Raw genomic sequence first — 16,971 nt, 5'->3', positions numbered from 1 at the left:
TTCTACATACAGTATCTGTATTGATAGTCCATCCTGGTCTTTACTATGGTTCTACATACAGTACCTGTATTGATAGTCCATACTGGTCTTTACTATGGTTCTACATACAGTACCTGTATTGATAGTCCATACTGGTCTTTACTATGGTTCGACATACAGTAGCTGTATTGATAGTCCATACTGGTCTTTACTATGGTTCTACATTCAGTATCTGTATTGATGAGGGCCTCATCATCCGGCTGCACAAAGAAAGCCAGGGACTGCAGTGTGCTCCAGTCTCCAGCAGGGGGCAGTAAACCCCTATGGACCTGACAGGGACTGCAGTGTGCTCCAGTCTCCAGCAGGGGGCAGTAATCCCCCTATGGACCTGAAAGGGACTGCAGTGTGCACCAGTCTCCAGCAGGGGGCAGTAAAACCGTATGGACCTGGAAGGGAAAGTGAGGAGTAAAAATCAAAGGTGAATTTTCATTGATGTTTCCACGGAGACCTGATTCATATCCACGAGGCACCAAACTGAAGAATATGAACTGAAACACGAAGGGACTAACTGAACTAAAATAATTATGTTGCTAAATGTTTTGCTACAGTGTTCTCTAACTAATAACACCCTGGATTCAAATACTATTTGAAATCTTTCCAACACTTTGAGCATTTCCTTTGTCCTCCAGGTGGGCGGGGTTTGTTTGTATTTTTAGGACTTTTCTATTGGTTCCATTACAACAAACTCAATCAAACACTGCTCATTAAATATTCAACATTATTTTAACGCAGGTCTGTTTCCACGTGCAATAAGCCTGTAACGTCTTGTATGATCTCATCAGGTAAAGGTGTGTCAAATGGAAGGGCAAGTCTCACCACTGAGAGGAAAACATCACTGGTCCACCTCTGCATCAGGTCAGCTATGTTGATCAGTACTGTCCCAGGGATGCTGGGAGCAGAGATGAACTCCCCTGACCTGGTACCACCTATGGAGTTGTCATTTTAATATCAGTTTAACCCCATTACTGCTATAACACATAAACCATGTTAATAGAATGAAATGGATCCAGGTTCCATTTATTCTACATTAGATTTACTGCCTGTGGAACACTTCTCCAAAGTGGTCTGAAATCAAGATGACTGCAGGTCTGAATCCCAAACTAATGGGGGGAAATGGCTCCATCTAATAAGATGGTATTTAGAGATATGAACCTTTCTATTGGGGTGAACAATCCCCTTAACATACAGTACCAGTCAAAAGTTTGGACACACCAACTCATTCAAGGTTTATTTTTAATTTGTACTATTTCCTACATTGTAGAATAATAGTGAAGACATCAAAACTATGAAATAACACATATGGAATCATGTAGTAACCAACAACGTGTTCAACAAATCAAGTGGAGGCCCGGTCATCTGATGCAGCACTCCATCACTCTCCTTCTTGGTCAAATAGCCCTTACACAGCCTGGAAGTGTGTTGGTTCATTGTCCTGCTGAAAAACAAATGATAGTCCCACTTAGCACAAACCAGATGGGATGTCGTATCACTGCAGATTGCTATGGCTACCATGCTGGTTAAGTGTGCCTTGAATTCTAAATAAATCACTGACAGTGTCACCAGCAAAGCACCATCACACCTCCTCCTCCATGCTTCATGGTGGATAATACACATGCAGAGATCATCTGATCACCTTCTCTTCTTCTCACAAAGACACGGCAGTTGGAACCAAAAGTCTTACATTTGGACTCATCAAACCAAAGGACAGATTTCCACCAGTCTAATGTCCATTGCTTGTGTTTCTTGGGCCAATCAAGTCTCTTCTTATTATTGGTGTACTTTAGTAGTGGTTTCTTTGCAGAAATTGATAGTGAGGGTGTTTTCTGTTACCTTCTTGCGTGGAGCAATCCCGTATCCGGTTAACATAATGTGTTTCTTGTTAAAATATATCACTAAATTCTATATTCTATAATGAACTATAGTGATCTGTATTTATTGGTATAATTCTATAATGAACTATAGTTATCTGTACATGTTGGTATAATTCTATAATGAACTATAGTTATCTGTAGTTATTGGTATAATTCTATAATGAACTATAGTTATCTGTAGTTATTGGTATAATTCTATAATGAACTATAGTTATCTGTAGTTATTGGTATAATTCTATATTCTATAATGAACTATAGTGATCTGTAGTTATTGGTATAATTCTATAATGAACTATAGTTATCTGTACATGTTGGTATAATTCTATAATGAACTATAGTTATCTGTAGTTATTGGTATAATTCTATAATGAACTATAGTTATCTGTAGTTATTGGTATAATTCTATATTCTATAATGAACTATAGTTATCTGTACATGTTGGTATAATTCTATAATGAACTATAGTTATCTGTAGTTATTGGTATAATTCTATAATGAACTATAGTTATCTGTAGTTATTGGTATAATTCTATATTCTATAATGAACTATAGTGATCTGTAGTTATTGGTATAATTCTATAATGAACTATAGTTATCTGTACTTGTTGGTATAATTCTATAATGAACTATAGTTATCTGTACTTGTTGGTATAATTCTATAATGAACTATAGTGATCTGTAGTTATTGGTATAATTCTATAATGAACTATAGTGATCTGTAGTTATTGGTATAATTCTATAGTGAACTATAGTTATCTGTAGTTATTGGTATAATTCTATAATGAACTATAGTTATCTGTAGTTATTGGTATAATTCTATATTCTATAATGAACTATAGTTATCTGTAGTTATTGGTATAATTCTATATTCTATAATGAACTATAGTTATCTGTACATGTTGGTATAATTCTATAATGAACTATAGTTATCTGTACTTGTTGGTATAATTCTATAATGAACTATAGTTATCTGTAGTTATTGGTATAATTCTATAATGAACTATAGTTATCTGTAGTTATTTGTATAATTCTATAGTGAACTATAGTTATCTGTAGTTATTGGTATAATTCTATAATGAACTATAGTTATCTGTACTTGTTGGTATAATTCTATAATGAACTATAGTTATCTGTACTTGTTGGTATAATTCTATATTCTATAATGAACTATAGTTATCTGTACTTGTTGGTATAATTCTATATTCTATAATGAACTATAGTTATCTGTAGTTATTGGTATAATTCTATAATGAACTATAGTTATCTGTACATGTTGGTATAATTCTATAATGAACTATAGTTATCTGTAGTTATTGGTATAATTCTATAATGAACTATAGTTATCTGTACATGTTGGTATAATTCTATAATGAACTATAGTTATCTGTAGTTATTGGTATAATTCTATAATGAACTATAGTTATCTGTACTTATTGGTATAATTCTATAATGAACTATAGTTATCTGTAGTTATTGGTATAATTCTATAATGAACTATAGTTATCTGTACTTAATCCTATAATGGTCCATAGTAATATTATAGTCTGATAAGGGCATGTAGCAATCTTATATTTTCCTATAGTAATCTGTACTTATTATTTCCTGGAAATAATGTATAGGTGCGCCACCAATATGATTGATCCAAGGAACTAGAGGGGAGGGGAACCCCGCCTAGAAGAAATAACTCAGATTTGGAAACAATGGTGGAGTAAAGCCGAGGGGATCTGGTTATTAGCATAAAGGAACTAGAGGGGAGGGGAACCCCGCCTAGAGGAAAGAACTTAGATTTGGAAACAATGGTGGAGTAAAGCCGAGGGGATCTGGTTATTAGCATAAAGGAACTAGAGGGGAGGGGAACCCCGCCTAGAGGAAAGAACTTAGATTTGGAAACAATGGAGGAGTAAAGCCGAGGGGATCTGGTTATTAGCATAAAGTGGAGGGACGATGACACTTCTATCAGCATGAAACTGTATAAAAGGACTGAGACTGAGTCCGGCAGTTGGTCCATGGCCCAGCTCAGCTTGTTACTTTGTAATAAAGTCTATTTGAATTCACAAGTTCTGGTATCTGAGAAATGTGATTGAGAGAAAATTTCCACAACATAAATGACGAACTTGCCAGGAGTGGCTACAAGGGACCAGCAAATGGTGGAAAACTCTGTGACTGCAGACGGGTCTTTCTGGATGAATTGAGCAAACAGGTGGCCACCTAGATGAGAGGTAAGCTGTTTTTATTTAACTAGACATGTCAATTAAGAACAAATTATTATTTACATTGACTGCTTACTGGGGAACAGTGGGTTAACTGCCTTGTTCAGGGGCAGAACGACAGATGTTTGCCTTGTCAGCTCGGGGATTTGATGTTGCAACCTTTCAAGTTATTAGTCCAATGCTCTAACCACTAGACTACCTGCCGCCCCAGTTCTTACTTATAGTTAAAGTTTGTGTGATTCGTTTCGAGAGCCTGCCTAAGCACCAAGTAGGTCTCTCCAAATGTATTGAACTAAAAATATCGGGAGCTTTTGAATTCAATAAATGCATGAAAGAATAAACATTAAAAAATGAAAAAGCTTTAAGGGTTGTAACAGTATAAAATAAATATTAGTGTGGCCGCTGCAGATAGGGAGTTGTGTGTTTCATCTGTTCTGGATGGTTCAGTTGAGTGGGGTTATTCACCTGTCTTGTTCAGGTGGTTCATCTGACCAGTCTGTTCAGTCTGTTTGAGTTAGGATTTTGTTGTCTGAATCAGTTTGGCTAGACTTGTTTGTTCAGTCCGTTTGAGTTAGGATTGTGTTGTCTGATTCAGTTTGGCCAGACTTGTTTGATTAGAACTGTTTGAGTTTGCGCCCAAACATTCATCTTATTGAATCAGTCTGAGTCAGGTGAGTCATTCAATTCATCTGGGGCATTTATTCCATCTCATTCATCTGTCCTGTTGACTATTCTATTCCATCCAGTTTGGAGTGGCAACTGTCCATTTGCATGGTCGAATAGAATGAAATTAAAGACCTGTGGTTACTGCCCTATAGTGTCGAGGAAATGTATCGATAGGGGACTGCTCAGACAGGCAAAAAGACCTGTGGTTACTACTCAGACAGGTAAAACCCTGTGGTTCCTGCTTGGCTGTGACGAGGAAGTGAATCAGTAAAGGACTACTCAGACAGGTAAAACCCTGTGGTTACCGCCTATTGTGAAGATGAAGTGAATCAGTAAAGGACTGCTCAGACAGGTATAACCCTGTGGTTACTGCTTGGCTGTGTTGAGGAGGTGAATCAGTAAAGGACTACTCAGACAGGTAAAACCCTGTTTAATACCGCTTTTCTCTGTGACGAGGAAGTGAATCAGAAAAAGGCTGAATTTGCAGGTGGTTTAGGAAAGCGTAAGAGGTGTGTAAAAGTGAGTGTAAAAGTTATCTGCTGTTGGTGCTGAATGTGTTGCTCACTTCTCCCGGACCGTCACTTGGTAGGGAGGACGCACCCAGTCCCACACTACTTCTCCCGGACCGTCACTTGACTGTGACCTGGTAGGGAGGACGCACCCAGTCCCACACTACTTCTCCCGGACCGTCACTTGACTGTGACCTGGCAGGGAGGACGCACCCAGTCCCACATTACTTCTCCCGGACCGTCACTTGACTGTGACCTGGTAGGGAGGACGCACCCAGTCCCACACTACTTCTCCCGGACCGTCACTTGACTGTGACCTGGTAGGGAGGACGCACCCAGTCCCACACTACTTCTCCCGGACCGTCACTTGACTGTGACCTGGCAGGGAGGAAGCACCCAGTCCCACACTACTTCTCCCGGACCGACACTTGACTGTGACCTGGCAGGGAGGAAGCACCCAGTACCACACTACTTCTCCCGGACCGTCACTTGACTGTGACCTGGTAGGGAGGACGCACCCAGTCCCACACTAAAGGAGGGATGAGTGAATGGTACATGAATAACCATTGAAGTAATATAATACTAGAAGTTTGAACAGTCAGGATAAATTAAAAATACATGAACATTACACAATAAAATGGTAATAAATGTCATGACGATATCAGCAATTGACCAGTAAGACCATTAAACATACTGTGGTGCAAGGTAGAAGAATATACAGTACAGAGAAACATACAAGTACAGGACACAGGAAAGAAAAGGATCAATAAAAGAGAACACGAGGTGCTAAACATGTTCAAAGCAGAAGGATTGTTGAAAAGTATAAAGAAAACTGGAGGATTGTTGAAGAAAGAATGAAAAGTCAGACAGGAAGAAGGTGGAATGGTTGGCAGAACCCCAACCATGCACCAGTGGGTAAAACCTCCACCATACACCAGTGGGTTAAACCTACACCATACACCAGTGGGTAAAACCTCCACCATGCACCAGTGGGTAAAACCCCCACCATGCACCAGTGGGTAAAACCTCCACCATGCACCAGTGGGTAAAACCCATGCCATACACCAGTGGGTAAAACCTCCACCATACACCAGTGGGTAAAACCCCCACCATGCACCAGTGGGTAAAACCTCCACCATACACCAGTGGGTAAAACCTCCACCATGCACCAGTGGGTAAAACCTTCACCATGCACCAGTGGGTAAAACCTCCACCATGCACCAGTGGGTAAAACCTTCACCATGCACCAGTGGGTAAAACCTCCACCATACACCAGTGGGTAAAACCTCCACCATGCACCAGTGGGTAAAACCCCCACCATGCACCAGTGGGTAAAACCCCCACCATGCACCAGTGGGTAAAACCCCCACCATGCACCAGTGGGTAAAACCCCCACCATGCACCAGTGGGTAAATCCCCCACCATGCACCAGTAGGTAAAACCCCCACCTTACACCAGTGGGTAAAACCTCCACCATGCACCAGTAGGTAAAACCTCCACCATGCACCAGTAGGTAAAACCCCCACCATACACCAGTGGGTAAAACCTCCACCATGCACCAGTAGGTAAAACCCCCACCATACACCAGTGGGTAAAACCCCCACCATGCACCAGTAGGTAAACTCTCCACCATACACCAGTGGGTAAAACCCCCTGGTGTCCAGAGTGGTGGAAATAAAGAGAGAAACAAAGGTGGAAGATGAGAAGGAGACTCCCTCTGTGGCCTCTCAGGTAAAAGAAAAGGACCTGGAAAGGACAGGGGAGACTGAGCAATGTGCAGGAACGAACCCAGAAAAGTTGAACAGTTATGAAATATTATGTGGAAATAGGAAGACAAGTGTGAATGATTTGGTAATATGGGTTATCAATAATAGTGATATTTAACATTTACATTACATTTAAGTCATTTAGCAGACGCTCTTATCCAGAGCGACTTACAAATTGGTGCATTCACCTTATGACATCCAGTGGAACAGTAGTGCATCTAAATCTTTTAAGGGGGTGAGAGGGATTACTTTATCCTATCCTAGGTATTCCTTAAAGAGGTGGGGTTTCAGGTGTCTCCGGAAGGTGGTGATTGACTCCGCTGTCCTGGCGTCGTGAGGGAGTTTGTTCCACCATTGGGGGGCCAGAGCAGCGAACAGTTTTGACTGGGCTGAGCAGGAACTGTACTTCCTCAGTGGTAGGGAGGCGAGCAGGCCAGAGGTGGATGAACGCAGTGCCCTTGTTTGGGTGTAGGGCCTGATCAGAGCCTGGAGGTACTGAGGTGCCGTTCCCCTCACAGCTCCGTAGGCAAGCACCATGGTCTTGTAGCGGATGCGAGCTTCAACTGGAAGCCAGTGGAGAGAGCGGAGGAGCGGGGTGACGTGAGAGAACTTGGGAAGGTTGAACACCAGACGGGCTGCGGCGTTCTGGATGAGTTGTAGGGGTTTAATGGCACAGGCAGGGAGCCCAGCCAACAGCGAGTTGCAGTAATCCAGACGGGAGATGACAAGTGCCTGGATTAGGACCTGCGCCGCTTCCTGTGTGAGGCAGGGTCGTACTCTGCGGATGTTGTAGAGCATGAACCTACAGGAACGGGCCACCGCCTTGATGTTAGTTGAGAACGACAGGGTGTTGTCCAGGATCACGCCAAGGTTCTTAGCGCTCTGGGAGGAGGACACAATGGAGTTGTCAACCGTGATGGCGAGATCATGGAACGGGCAGTCCTTCCCGGGAGGAAGAGCAGCTCCGTCTTGCCGAGGTTCAACTTGAGGTGGTGATCCGTCATCCACACTGATATGTCTGCCAGACATGCAGAGATGCGATTCGCCACCTGGTCATCAGAAGGGGGAAAGGAGAAGATTAATTGTGTGTCGTCTGCATAGCAATGATAGGAGAGACCATGTGAGGTTATGACAGAGCCAAGTGACTTGGTGTATAGCGAGAATAGGAGAGGGCCTAGAACAGAGCCCTGGGGGACACCAGTGGTGAGAGCACGTGGTGTGGAGACGGATTCTCGCCACGCCACCTGGTAGGAGTGACCTGTCAGGTAGGACGCAATCCAAGCGTGGGCCGCGCCGGAGATGCCCAACTCGGAGAGGGTGGAGAGGAGGATCTGATGGTTCACAGTATCGAAGGCAGCCAATAGGTCTAGAAGGATGAGAGCAGAGGAGAGAGAGTTAGCTTTAGCAGTGCGGAGCGCCTCCGTGATACAGAGAAGAGCAGTCTCAGTTGAATGACTAGTCTTGAAACCTGACTTATTTGGATCAAGAAGGTCATTCTGAGAGAGATAGCGGGAGAGCTGGCCAAGGACGGCACGTTCAAGAGTTTTGAGAGAAAAGAAAGAAGGGATACTGGTCTGTAGTTGTTGACATCGGAGGGATCGAGTGTAGGTTTTTTCAGAAGGGGTGCAACTCTCGCTCTCTTGAAGACGGAAGGGACGTAGCCAGCGGTCAGGGATGAGTTGATGAGCGAGGTGAGGTAAGGGAGAAGGTCTCCGGAAATGGTCTGGAGAAGAGAGGGGGATAGGGTCAAGCGGGCAGGTTGTTGGGCGGCCGGCCGTCACAAGACGCGAGATTTCATCTGGAGAGAGAGGGGAGAAAGAGGTCAGAGCACAGGGTAGGGCAGTGTGAGCAGAACCAGCGTTGTCGTTTGACTTAGCAAACGAGGATCGGATGTCGTCGACCTTCTTTTCAAAATGGTTGACGAAGTCATCTGCAGAGAGGGAGGAGGGGGGAGGGGGAGGAGGATTCAGGAGGGAGGAGAAGGTTGCAAAGAGCTTCCTAGGGTTAGAGGCAGATGCTTGGAATTTAGAGTGGTAGAAAGTGGCTTTAGCAGCAGAGACAGAAGAGGAAAATGTAGAGAGGAGGGAGTGAAAGGATGTCAGGTCCGCAGGGAGGCGAGTTTTCCCTCATTTCCGCTCGGCTGCCCGGAGCCCTGTTCTGTGAGCTCGCAATGAGTCGTCGAGCCACGGAGCGGGAGGGGAGGACCGAGCCGGCCTGGAGGATAGGGGACATAGAGAGTCAAAGGATGCAGAAAGGGAGGAGAGGAGGGTTGAGGAGGCAGAATCAGGAGATAGGTTGGAGAAGGTTTGAGCAGAGGGAAGAGATGATAGGATGGAAGAGGAGAGAGTAGCGGGGGGAGAGAGCGAAGGTTGGGACGGCGCGATACCATCCGAGTAGGGGCAGTGTGGGAAGTGTTGGATGAGAGCGAGAGGGAAAAGGATACAAGGTAGTGGTCGGAGACTTGGAGGGGAGTTGCAATGAGGTTAGTGGAAGAACAGCATCTAGTAAAGATGAGGTCGAGCGTATTTCCTGCCTTGTGAGTAGGGGGAAGGTGAGAGGGTGAGGTCAAAAGAGGAGAGGAGTGGAAAGAAGGAGGCAGAGAGGAATGAGTCAAAGGTAGACGTGGGGAGGTTAAAGTCGCCCAGAACTGTGAGAGATGAGCCGTCCTTAGGAAAGGAGCTTATCAAGGCATCAAGCTCATTGATGAACTCTCCGAGGAACCTGGAGGGCGATAAATGATAAGGATGTTAAGCTTGAAAGGGCTGGTAACTGTGACAGCATGGAATTCAAAGGAGGCGATAGACAGATGGGTAAGGGAGAAAGAGAGAAGGACCACTTGGGAGAGATGAGGATCCCGGTGCCACCACCCGCTGACCAGAAGCTCTCGGGGTGTGCGAGAACACGTGGGCAGACGAAGAGAGAGCAGTAGGAGTAGCAGTGTTGTCTGTGGTGATCCATGTTTCCGTCAGTGCCAAGAAGTCGAGGGACTGGAGGGAGGCATAGGCTGAGATGAACTTTGCCTTGTTGGCCGCAGATCGGCAGTTCCAGAGGCTACCGGAGACCTGGAACTCCACGTGGGTCGTGCGCGCTGGGACCACCAGATTAGGGTGGCCGCGGCCACGCGGTGTGGAGCGTTTGTATGGTCTGTGCAGAGAGGAGAGAACAGGGATAGACAGACACATAGTTGACAGGCTACACAAGAGGCTACGCTAATGCAAAGTAGATTGGAATGACAAGTGGACTACACGTCTCGAGTGTTCAGAAAGTTAAGCTTACGTAGCAAGAATCTTATTGACTAAAATGATTAAAATTATACAGTACTGCTGAAGTAGGCTAGCTGGCAGAGGCTGCGTTGTTGACTATGTAGGCTAGCTGGCATTGGCTGCGTTGTTGACACTACACTAATCAAGTCGGTCCGTTGAGTGTAATAGTTTCTACTGTGCTGCTATTCGGGGCTAGCTGGCTAGCTAGCAGTGTTGATTACGTTACGTTGCGTTAAAAAAGAACGACAATAGCTGGCTAGCTAACCTAGAAATCGCTCTAGACTACACAATTATCTTTGATACAAAGACGGCTATGTAGCTAGCTATGTAGCTAGCTACGATCAGACAAATCAAGCCGTTGTACTGTAATGAAATGAAATGAAAAATGTGATACTACCTGTGGAGCGGCGAAATGCGACCGGATTGTTGAGTGCAGAAGTTCTGTTCGGTAGATGTTGGCTAGCTGTTGGCTAGCTAGCAGAGTCTCCTACGTTAAGGACGACAAATAGCTGGCTAGCTAACCTCGGTAAATTAAGATAATCACTCTAAAACTACACACTCTAAACTACACAATTATCTTGGATACGAAGACAGCAAAGACAACTATGTAGCTAGCTAACAATACACTAATCAAGTCGTTCAGTTGAGTGTAATAGTTGTGCTGCTAATCGGTAGACGGTGGACTAGCTAACGGTGGACGTTAGCTAGCTGGCTAGCTGCAGGGCAGTGTAGACTGCGTTAGGACGACGAAATACGATAATTACGCAATTATCTATGATACAAAGACGGCTATGTAGCTAGCTAAGAAGAAATTGCTAAGATTAGACAAATCAAACCGTTGTACTATAATGAAATGTAATGAAATGTAATACTACCTGCGGACCGAGTGCAGATGCGACCGCTCGCTCCAATATTTAAGGTGCAATACTGGAATAAGACATTAAGTCATCCATATTCTCCAGTAATACATTTGCAAACTTTATAGTTTACGTTCTAATACAAGGTATTAAGTGTTGTGACCAATTAATTATTATCCGGGGAAGTGGGTAGCGCTGCCTTGGAAAATAGTTAATAGAAGGTGTGTATTATTTAAAGAAGGGAAAGGTTTGGGAATAATAACGACCCCGTTTCTCCCTGTAAGATGGAGGATTTTAATAAAGCCATGGAGTCGCTGAAAGAAGCACGAGATCTTTCTACCAATTCTTCTGGAATATGGGGAATTAATAGATGTACTTAGCTACAAAAAGACTGGGTATGTGAGGACATTGATATAATTATATAAACTGAGGAGGAGTAATAGGAAGGATCGGAGGACCATTGTGCAGCGTGGTAAGTGTCCATAATGTTTATAATAAGATATAAACTGAGGAGGAGTAATAGGAAGGATCGGAGGACCAATGTGCAGCGTGGTAAGTGTCCATAATGTTTATAATAAGATATAAACTGAGGAGGAGTAATAGGAAGGATCGGAGGACCAATGTGCAGTGTGGTAAGTGTCCATAATGTTTATAATAAGATATAAACTGAGGAGGAGTAATAGGAAGGATCGGAGGACCAATGTGCAGCGTGGGAAGTGTCCATAATATTTATAATAAGATATAAACTGAAAAAAACATCACAGCGTAGGGAGACAGAGTCCTGTTTTAGGTGTGGGGCTATTTGGTCATTGGAAAAGGGAGTGTAAAGACATCACAGCGTAGGGAGACAGAGTCCTGTTTTAGGGGTGGGGCTATTTGGTCATTGGAAAAGGGAGTGTAAAGACATCACAGCGTAGGGAGACAGAGTCCTGTTTTAGGGGTGGGGCTATTGGTCATTGGAGAAGGGAGTGTAAAGACATCACAGCGTAGGGAGACAGAGTCCTGTTTTAGGTGTGGGGCTATTGGTCATTGGAAAGGGTAGTGTAAAGTGGGACTGGAACCTGTTGCATTCGAAGGAAATGCCGCTATACATGAGGTTGCATCTTTTTCAAAAGAGCAACAAAAAATCCTTTTGAGAGCAGCAGGAGAGGAAATGTCACATATCGGTGTATCGCCTCGGTTCGATTCATAGTGGTTCATAGAGGTTACAGATTCTATGTGAAGGATGTTGTATGAGATCACTTCTTACCCAACTTTTTAGTAGAGGCCAGGGATCACAGGAAAACGGATTTTGGGATGAAGAATCTTGGTGAAATGCCAGAGGAAGGGATTCTAAAGGGAACACATTAAATTATATGGCCAAACACTCCTTGTTAACTCAGAAAGCCTTTTTTGATCTGATGAGATGTTGTTTGTGGTTTTACTCTGATATAGATTTACGTTTGATGTGGTTTTATTCTGAAATAGATTTACATTTGATGTGGTTTTATTCTGAAATAGATTTACGTTTGATGTGGTTTTACTCTGATATAGATTTCTAGAATGTAGGAAAGGGGTGGAGGGGTAACGAGGAATTAGCAAAGGGGTTACTAAACCTAAAATGAAGTGGACATGTTTTCAGTTAGTTCAGGAACATTGTGGTGGTTATGGAGAATAGGACTGAATAAAAGATACATAAACGTCGGTGGGATTGAAACAAACATTTAATGATGAGAGTAAAGACAGTGGATTTACAATTATCATGTTTGGTTTATAATTCATACATTTAATGATGAGAGTAAAGACAGTGGATTTACAATTATCATGTTTGGTTTATAATTCATACTTTTGGCTTCCTGATTAAAATGTAACATAGTGAATGCTAACTAAATGTACAATTTCTTTTCCAGAAAAGGGGTTTCATTATCTCTCGTTGGAATGTCCCCGGAGACTGTGGTATCGGGGAGAGCAGGATAAAAGTATCTGGATTAGGCCATAAACAGACTTCCAGATAAGTGAGGCCTTGTTCAGGTGTGTTTTTGACCTACGGTTCACCAGCACACACACACAATTTACTGGTTACGAATATGCATTAGTGGTGTTGATACTGTGGGATTTATTTTGGATGGGGTCTTTTCAATTCAGAAATGTTTGGAAGGTTTTGAAATGGTTTGTGAAGGACAGGGAAAGAAAAGGGAGAGGAAATATTTAATGGTGTCAAATGCCCTGTATCCTGACTTTCTGGTGAGACCAGAACAATCTCACTAGAAATGATAGAAACAGGTTGGATTTAATTATAAAATGAATGAGAAACACCAGTTTCTACTCTATTTAACCATTGCTTTATGAGATAAGTTGATTGGTTATTCAAATTAGTTTATTTTTGATTTAACATGTTTTTGAATCATGTTTGAGACTGGAACACATAGTTTTACTGCCCCCTGCTGGAGACTGGAGCACACTGCAGTCCCTTTCAGGTCCATAGGGTTTTACTGCCCCCTGCTGGAGACTGGAGCACACTGCAGTCCCTTTCAGGTCCATAGGGTTTTACTGCCCCCTGCTGGAGATTGGAGCACACTGCAGTCCCTTCCAGGTCCATAGGGTTTTACTGCCCCCTGCTGGAGATTGGAGCACACTGCAGTCCCTTTCAGGTCCATAGGGTTTTACTGCCCCCTGCTGGAGACGGGAGCACACTGCAGTCCCTTTCAGGTCCATAGGGTTTTACTGCCCCCTGCTGGAGATTGGAGCACACTGCAGTCCCTTCCAGGTCCATAGGGTTTTACTGCCCCCTGCTGGAGATTGGAGCACACTGCAGTCCCTTTCAGGTCCATAGGGTTTTACTGCCCCCTGCTGGAGATTGGAGCACACTGCAGTCCCTTCCAGGTCCATAGGGTTTTACTGCCCCCTGCTGGAGATTGGAGCACACTGCAGTCCCTGGCTTTCTTTGTGCAGCTTGACGATGAGGTCCTCATCACCTGTTGTGACGGATCCAACAAATATCTTGAAATGAACTGTACATTTTATGGTGAATTTTAATACAGATTTACTTTAATACAATAATTCCTTGAATGTAATTAGTTTGTGTTTTGTAATTATGTTATTGAAACAGAATAAGTCAGTAATGAGGGAATAAATAAGTCCAGTACAACCATTAACTCCTCTTTCACATCCATCTATCATCACTCCATGGGGGAGTACAACCATTACCTCTCTCCTCTTTCACATCCCTCTATCATCACTCCATGGGGGAGTACAACCATTACCTCTCTCCTCTTTCACATCCCTCTATCATCACTCCATGGGGGAGTACAACCATTACCTCTCTCCTCTTTCACATCCCTTTATCATCACTCCATGGGGGAGTACAACCATTACCTCTCTCCTCTTTCACATCCCTCAATCATCACTCCATGGGGGAGTACAACCATTACCTCTCTCCTCTTTCACATCCTCTATCATCACTCCATGGGGAGTACAACCATTACCTCTCTCCTCTTTCACATCCCTTTATCATCACTCCATGGGGAGTACAACCATTACCTCTCTCCTCTTTCACATCCCTCAATCATCACTCCATGGGGAGTACAACCATTACCTCTCTCCTCTTTCACATCCCTCTATCATCACTCCATGGGGGAGTACAACCATTACCTCTCTCCTCTTTCACATCCCTTTATCATCACTCCATGGGGGAGTACAACCATTACCTCTCTCCTCTTTCTCATCCCTCTATCATCACTCCATGGGGGAGTACAACCATTACCTCTCTCCTCTTTCTCATCCCTCTATCATCACTCCATGGGGGAGTACAACCATTACCTCTCTCCTCTTTCACATCCCTCTATCATCACTCCATGGGGGAGTCCCAATAATCTCTCCTTCCTCCTGAAGTGGAACATTCCTTCTCTACTCCTCACCAATGTAAAAGCATTGGATTGGTGTTGACATGGGGTAGAGGGAGTTTACATATACCAGTCATTTCCTTTAAATCCATGAAGGGAAGTGGACAAGTTCACACTTAGAAAGGAGAGATAATTGTTACACACCTCAAGAGATGGAAGGGAAGTGGGAGAGAATCAGATAAAGTTGTGGAGATACAGGAATATGTGAGTATAAACCCTCCAGGTACAGATACTGTATGTAGAACCATAGTAAAGACCAGTATGGACTATCAATACAGATACTGTATGTAGAACCATAGTAAAGACCAGTATGGACTATCAATACAGATACTGTATGTAGAACCATAGTAAAGACCAGTATGGACTATCAACACAGATACTGTATGTAGAACCATAGTAAAGACCAGTATGGACTATCAATACAGGTACTGTATGTAGAACCATAGTAAAGACCTGTATGGACGATCAATACAGGTACTGTATGTAGAACCATAGTAAAGACCAGTATGGACTATCAATACAGATACTGTATGTAGAACCATAGTACAGACCAGTATGGACTATCAATACAGGTACTGTATGTAGAACCATAGTAAAGACCAGTATGGACTATCAACACAGTTACTGTATGTAGAACCATAGTACAGACCAGTATGGACTATCAATACAAAGTGACCATTTAGAATGAGGCCCAGTTCAATGAGAGGAAGTCTTAACAGAACTGGGGGATGACAGACAGGAAGTGGGGGGTGGAGATCTAATATATTTTTGTGCCAAACACTAAAGCATGATATTGTAATAAATCTACACCCTATTCCCTAAGTAGAACACTACTTTAGACCTGGTCAGAAGCACCGTAGTGCACTACGTAGGGAATAGGGAACCATTTGGAACAGAGACAGTAATTCCCCTGAACATCTTCCTCTTCCTCATCTGGTTTCTTGAACAGCCCTTCACTCCTCCCCTCTTCCTCTCCTCCTCCCTTTTCATTCTATTCTATCAGCCACACCACTAGCTCACCTCCACACAATACATTTACAAGTTAAAGACACACCTTGGAATAAATAACAAAGGAAAACTATTACGAGATGAAGTTGAGTGTTTTTTATTATTTCCCATCACCATAAATCATATTTAATCACTGAACAGTAGCAGACCTAACTTCATCTGTTCCTGACTCTGGATAGTGGATTAAAAAGACCATCAATCTCCAATGATATTAAAGTACTATTCTGAACATTACTGATATACTGAGTGGCAAGTCAAGATATCTGCTGGTTTTATTGTTTGGTCAACAGCACCACCTGCTGGACAGGTTTAATGTTGCTGGACTGAGCAGTATGGGAGGATGAAAGATGACACATTTAGGGCCGGTTTCCTGGACATCTACATTGAACATACTGTTTAGTCCAGGACTAGGATTAATCTGTGTCTGGGAAACCAGACCATATAGTTTAGTAGAAAGGAAGTGATACCAGCTTGTAGTGGGCTGACTAGTCCTGAATTGTCCTTTAGTTCCTGGACCATTTTCCATGCAGCTCCAGGTGACAGAGAACACATCAATTTGTACCGAGCCAACAAGCTGATCAATGATACTGAGGAGAATTACATAGAGACAGAGAACCAACTGAGAAAACATATCAATGGTTCTGAATGACAACCAATATACATCAACACCAGACATCATGATTCATGGAAATGTACAAGATTAAAACATTGTATTGAATTTTAATTAATAACAAATCAGTTTACAGTTTAACCAGCTCAGCTATAGACTACACCAGCATGACTAGTATCTATGTGGACCCTACTACAGTTTAACCAGCTCAGCTATAGACTACACCAGCATGACTAGTATCTATGTGGACCCTACTACAGTTTAACCAGCTCAGCTATAGACTACACCAGC

General features: G+C 43.1%; 1 protein-coding gene across 7 annotated transcripts in view; it reads right to left on the bottom strand.

Moving 5' to 3' along the window:
* Nucleotides 1-1,254: 1,254 nt before the first annotated feature.
* Nucleotides 1,255-16,971, bottom strand: part of LOC135561370 (tripartite motif-containing protein 16-like) — a 38,692-nt gene continuing 22,975 nt past the window's right edge. For 3 of the 7 annotated variants that reach the window (XM_065002861.1, XM_065002863.1, XM_065002865.1), the window contains one exon: nucleotides 12,869-14,135. In XM_065002861.1, coding sequence (XP_064858933.1) covers nucleotides 13,998-14,135 — 138 coding nt within the window. In that variant the 3' untranslated portion in view covers nucleotides 12,869-13,997. Of the gene's footprint in view, nucleotides 1,475-12,868; nucleotides 14,136-16,770 lie in introns of those variants that run through there. The other 4 variants (XM_065002862.1, XM_065002864.1, XM_065002866.1 and 1 more) reach the window with 2 other exon arrangements.

The sequence above is a fragment of the Oncorhynchus nerka genome, linkage group LG17 (genome assembly GCF_034236695.1).
Source record: "Oncorhynchus nerka isolate Pitt River linkage group LG17, Oner_Uvic_2.0, whole genome shotgun sequence".
Classification (NCBI taxonomy): Eukaryota; Metazoa; Chordata; class Actinopteri; order Salmoniformes; family Salmonidae; genus Oncorhynchus; species Oncorhynchus nerka.
The sequence above is the reverse complement of the archived record's forward strand: the minus strand, read 5'-3'. Positions and strand labels throughout refer to the sequence as shown.